The sequence below is a fragment of the Hemicordylus capensis genome, chromosome 4 (assembly GCF_027244095.1).
Source record: "Hemicordylus capensis ecotype Gifberg chromosome 4, rHemCap1.1.pri, whole genome shotgun sequence".
Lineage (NCBI taxonomy): Eukaryota > Metazoa > Chordata > Lepidosauria > Squamata > Cordylidae > Hemicordylus > Hemicordylus capensis.
This window is the reverse complement of record NC_069660.1, coordinates 27,101,069-27,107,125: the sequence shown is the minus strand read 5'-3', so window position 1 is coordinate 27,107,125 and position 6,057 is coordinate 27,101,069. Positions and strand designations below refer to the sequence as shown.

General features: G+C 50.5%; 1 protein-coding gene across 2 annotated transcripts in view; it reads right to left on the bottom strand.

Annotated features, from left to right (window-relative positions):
* The window catches only part of SALL4 (spalt like transcription factor 4), a 40,411-nt gene that overhangs the window by 4,477 nt on the left and 29,877 nt on the right, over nucleotides 1–6,057 (bottom strand). For both annotated transcript variants that reach the window (XM_053250924.1, XM_053250926.1), the window contains exon 3: nucleotides 3,208–3,506. In XM_053250924.1, coding sequence (XP_053106899.1) covers nucleotides 3,208–3,506 — 299 coding nt within the window. The remainder of the gene's footprint in view (nucleotides 1–3,207; nucleotides 3,507–6,057) is intronic.

Genomic DNA, 6,057 nt, shown 5'->3' with positions numbered 1-6,057 from the left:
GGAGCCGGTGGAGGCTGGGGAGCTCGGGGGCTGCGCAGCCCCTGGAAGCTCCAGTATGCCCTGCGCGAGCGTGCAGGGCATACTGGGAGACCCCCGGAGCTGGGAGGCGGCTTTTTGCCTCCCCTCGGGGGGGTCTACTCATGAGTAAATGCAGTGCAGAGCCGCACTGCAGCTATTCACGATCTTTAAAACCAGGTTTGCGGAGCGCTCGCTCCACAAACCTGGTTTTAGGGCAGGGGTAGTTAGGTGGGTTACCCGCCTAGGAACCACCGGGCTCGCACCCGAGCCTGGTGGTTCACACGATGGGGTGAAATCGGGCTAGCCTCCACTAGTCCGATTTCACCCCATCATGTGAATAGCCTCAAAGAGTTCTCTATTTAGGGTTTCACCAGCAAAAACCAACAGCAGTTGAGCCCATCTGCCAGCAGTGTCTCAAGACCTTACTATCTCCTCAAAATTCCAAGAAATGTCTTACACACATCACAGCCATTCTTGAGTACCAGTTTTCCCCCCAATCTGGCAAGCTGCCACTTTCTATGGGGCCACCTTCACCATTGCAATCTGTTACTATCACAGAGAAGCAATAATATCAGGCAATGCTCCTTGACACCCTGTATATTTCCGGCACGCCTGCCACTACTGCCTTCACTCCACATTTACCCTAGAATAGTTTGCCAAGGCTGGAGCACCCTACCCTACAAGGAAGGTTAAAGGCATTTGGGCTTTTTATTTAGAAGAGAGAGGCAACTAAGGAAGGATTTCGTAGATGTTTATAAAACTATGATGGAGAGAGACCTTTTCACCCTCCCACACATACTAGAACTTTAAGTTATCCAATGAAGTTGACTGGAAGATTCAAGACTAGGGATGTGCAAGGAACTGGCTGTCCCAGTTCAGTTCGAGTCCAGATTGGACTCGGACCTGACCAGATCAGTTCGGTCCAGCACCCCTTAGAACTCCCCCTGTTCAGTTCGGGGGGGGGGTCATGAAGTTTTTGGGGGGGGGTTGGGGAAAATTTTTAAAAAACCTTTAGCCCCTTCAGGGGGCTTCCTCTAGGCCACGGGGAGTTCACGAAGGTTCTCCCTCCCCTCGCTGGCCTCGTTCATCACCGCCACAGCCCATTTTACCCCATTTGGGCCTCCGTATGTTGGCACGGTGGCCATTTTCTCCACCGCTGCACATGTGCAAATGGCCTCTGTGAGGCCTGGCATGGCCCAGGGCCTTGCAGAGGCCATTTACACACACACACACACACACACACACACACACACACACACACACACACACACACCAATTACGAACCCCCTGAACCTTTGGGGGGGGAGGGTTCGGTCCAAGGTCGGACCAAACGGGGGGGTTTCGGTTCGACCCCAGAACCTTCAAACCGAACCGGTTCAATGTAGAACTGAACTCCCCTCAAACTGTTCGCACATCCCTATTCAAGACAGACCCATAGTTTATAGAATGTGTTACCACAGGATGTGGCGATGACCACTTAAGATGGTTTCAAAAGAAGACAAGTCAAATTAATGGAAGTGGCAAGATCCATCAATGACTATCAAAGTCATATCAACTATGTGGAACCTCCAGTAGTCTCTCTCTGAGGCTATTCATACACGCATGTAAAACTGGGCTAAGTGAGTCCAGCCCGTTTTTGCACGCACGTGTGAAACGCTGGAATCGGGCCAATCCCAGCGGCAAACCTGCCTAAATAGCCACCCATCAAAACAAGGTTAAGGGAGTGAGCGTTCCCTTAACCCCATTTTTCTGATCATCTGGCAGCAGCGGCTGTCAGATTGCAAGGAGCCAGGGGAGGGGGGGATTCCCATGATGCACTGTCCATCATAGTATTTCCAGAGGCCGGGACGACACATTCCAACACCCAACCTTTCCCGCTGTTTCGGCTTGCGGGGAGTGCACCCAGCAATGCCAGCTGGATCGTCTGTGGGGAAGGTAGGTTTAATCTGCCTTTCCGCAGCCCGCTCTGGAGCCCTTCTCATTGCTCATGAGAAGAGGCTCTCTGAATACCAGTTACTGGAGGGGGCAACTGCAGGGAAGGGCTGTCTTCACATCCTGCTTACAGGCATCCAACTGGCTACTGCTGGAAGCAGAGCACTGGACTTTATGTACCTTTGGGCTGATCAAGCAGGGCTCTTCTTATCTGGTTCAATATTATACCTTGAGAGCTTTAGCCTACTTTCTGAAGGGAAAGCTCATGGGTTCACCATGTCAGAGTATGTGTGTATGTCCCCTTTTAATAACTTCTGTATTTACAGCTGGATATGAACCAGATTTGAAGCACATAGAAGGGGATCCTAGGAGAATCCAGTGGGGGTATTTTTGCCCATCCACCATCTTTCAAGATGGCAGCCAAAATAGCCTTTGTAACCCACGTGCTGACAAACACACAGAAACCAAGTTCACAGCATATGGGAGGGGGTCCTAGGCAGTGTTCCCTCTAATTTTTGCAATCTGTGTGTGGAATGAATTTTGTTCTGAGCGGCAGTATCAAGACAACATGTGCACACGTGCATTCAGAATGGGGCCTTCCCGATTCAACCTGAGCAGGATCTAAAACTGAGTGGATATTAAAAAAACTTGTGAGCATGTACACATATGCACGCCTTAGAGGGAACACTGGTTCTAGGTCATTTTGTTTGAAAGTAGACTCCATTAATTTGACTACTTGTTCTTCGCTAGTATTCAACATCCTGAGATTTTATACTGCCAGGGTTACCACAACAAAGCAAGATGCAGCGAGTCTCAAGCACATGAAATCTGAGGTAACGCTTCACATTCAAAGTGTGAGTGAAAAAATTAGGAGTGACAAACTTGTGAGTGTTCATTCCAGCTCAACATATGCATATGCAGCAGACGGAGCCAGGAGAGACCCAAGGCACTGAAGCTGGTTTGTACCACTTCAAAGTGCAGAGGTGGGGTGGGCCAACACATATTTCAAGAATTTCCTATGTCAAAGCACAACAAAGAGCAAGCTAGTCTAGAAGCCCATTACTTTCCCTGTGTAAAAAACAAAAAAACAAAATACCTTTCAGAAAAGGCACCCTCCTCCATCTACAGTCTAACATGGTACGATTCATTCTAGCACCTCAGAACTCATCACTGCTGGAAGGGGAAAGAGGAGCAGAGAAGCAAACCGGTAAACATATCTCATGCCCTGGACCTAAATATAATCAATGCCCTGCTCACCTTGAGGTTCCCTTTCGTGGTGAAAGCTCTTCCACAGATGGTGCACGCAAACGGCTTTTCACCTGTGTGAGTCCGTTCGTGAATCTGAAGGGCGCTGGCTGAAGAGAAGTTCTTGCCACACGTAGTGCAGATATGCTGTTTAGCGGTGCGGCGAGGGGGCGGCACCAGGAGAGGAACACCAGGTGACAATGCAGGGGGCCCAATAAAATGGCTCGCGCTAATGGGACGATCGGTTGGAATTTCCATTTTGATAAGAGCAGGCGGTGCTCTGACAAAAGCCGCAGGGATGCTGCTTCGGCCTGAAGGACAGCAATAGGAACAGGTAACGTGGGTTGGTGTGCTGCTTAAACTGAATGAGTGCAAATACATTTGGGCAGCATTAGGAACATAGGAAGCTGCCTTATACCTAGCCAGACCATTGACCCATCTAGCTCAGTATTGCCTACACTGACTGGCAGTGGCTCTCCAGGGTTGCAGGCAAGAGTCTCTCCCAGCCCTTCCTGGAGATGCCAAGGATTGAACCAAGGCTCAGTCTATGCCAGGGTTTCTTAACCATGGGCCCCCAGATGTTGTTGGACTACAACTCCCATCATCCTCAGCCACAAAGGCCATGTCTGGGGATGATGGGAGTTGTAGTCCAACAACATCTGGGGGCCCAAGGTTAAAGACCCCTGAATGCTTTTCCACTGAGATATGGCCCCATCCCCTAAAAGGAGCATGTCTTATAGCACATACATGCAGCCACCATCCAAATGCAAACCAAGGCAGACCCTGCTTAGCAAAGGGGACAATTTTCACTTGCCACCACAAGACCAGCTCTTCTCCTGCAAACACCAAATTTGGGATGACTGTTTTCCCTTTGGATAGGGTTTTTATGCCTTCCGCTCTCTTTTGCTGCAAGTTTTTTAATGAAAGGTGGGAGATAAGCTTTTAAATAAAAACAAGATGCTAGAACTCCCCAAAAATTGCTGAAGTAGCCCCCCCCCCAGTTCTGCTACCTGTAGTGTGGCAAAGGTAGGAGTATCATCTAAGCACTATCTAAACATTCCCGAGGCAGCATAAGTACATAGGAAGCTACCGTATACGGAATAAGACCACTGGTTCATCTAGCTCAGTATTGTCCTACTGGCAATAGCTCTGCAGGGTTTTAGGCAGGAGTCTTTCCCATCCCTTCCTGGAGATGCTGCCAGGGATTGAACCTGGGACCTGCCACATGCAAAGCAGCTGCTCTACCCTTGAGCTGTGGCCCTATCTCCAGCATATGCCCAGCTTGATAATCAAGACATCCAGCAGGGAGAACGCAAGCAAACCAGAAGACACTTGTAGGCTGGAGACAGGTGAGAGTTGCAGGCAGGCTGAAAGAAGGCTCACTGGTTGGGGCAGCTCTGGACCAAACAGGTTTTTGAGAGCTGGTGCAGCAGAGTGGCCGAGACAGAGCTTAGGGCTTCCCTAGTCTGAGTCTCACCTTTGCCATGAGCGACAGACAAGTCACTCCCTCCCCAGCTGCACTAGGGAGACAATAATAAAATACAGGGCTGCACAATTTGGCCCACCAGCTGCTGCTGGACTACAGCTCCCATCATTCCATGCCACAGTGGCCAATAGCCAGGGATGATGGGAGTTGTAGTCTGACAACAGCTGGAAGGCCAGGCTTGGGCAAACCTAAGTGTCATCTTATTAGTGGCTGACATCCAGACTAAATTACGCATGCATAGTCTCATGAATGGGACAAGTTAATTTAATGAGTAATTTAATCTGGGTGTTTCCAAAACCTCTTTGACCAAAGTAGACTGTGGAACATACACATTTAAACATAATAGTGAAATCTCTCAAGCCATTTTCAACTTGCTTGAAAAGGACGAGAAAGGAAAACTTTACAGCCCATCCCCAGTCTCTGGTATTGGGTATGCAACAGAAAACCAATACAAAAATGCATCAAAATGGTTTTGTCTTGCCTTGCTTAATAACCAGCCTTTCAGACCAAGCCGAATAATGGCATTTTTACAAGATTTCCAGAGAGACAGCCTGGACAATTTATTAGCTCATTTGCAGTGGCCTACACCTGCACTGCACCAGTAACATGGGAAGATAGATATATGGATGTGATATGGGTACTTCCCATGCTAGCACAAGTTCTGATGGAGGGAGAACACCAGGGAGGGAAACATTCCAACCACATGGAAGTCAGCTTTACGGCAGCCAAAGGTAGCATATGAATCAACCCTTGAGGAGATGGAGCATCTCCAAAGGTTTGATAGCCATGGGAGCAGCATGTTAGGGATGGGTCCGGATCGGTCCAGAGGCCATTGTAAAGGCCTCCGGACTGTCCGGACCTGGCCAGTTCGGGTGGAGGGGGTTTCTTTAAGGGCAGGGAGGTTTTACTTACCCTCCCGCCGCTTTTCCCCCTCCAGGGCTCGTATATATTGTAGTAACTGGGGCGGCAGGATACCTCCCTGCCGCCCCTTGTCCCTCTGAATGCCGCCTCCAGGATGGGGTGGGCGCGCGCGCGGCTCTGCAAAGGAAAGATCCTGAGGACTCACGTTTTAAAAGTTAACTACTGATGGCAATGGTAAACCCCAACGAGAAGCCGGCACAGCACCGAGCCAGCCTCCGGCACCTCTCCGCTCGGCGGCTCCCCCACCCTGAGCCGCCACCAGCAGCCACTGCGAGGAGCTCCGCCAGGGAGGACGCGCCGACGCGCCCAGCCCACCCGCACTTCCGGCTCCCAGGCGACTTCCCCCCACATACAGCGTGGCTGCCTGCTTCTCCTCCTCCCATTGGGCCACGCTGTATGTGGGGGGAAGTCGCCTGGGAGCCGGAAGTGCAGGTGGGCTGGGCGCGTCCTCCCTG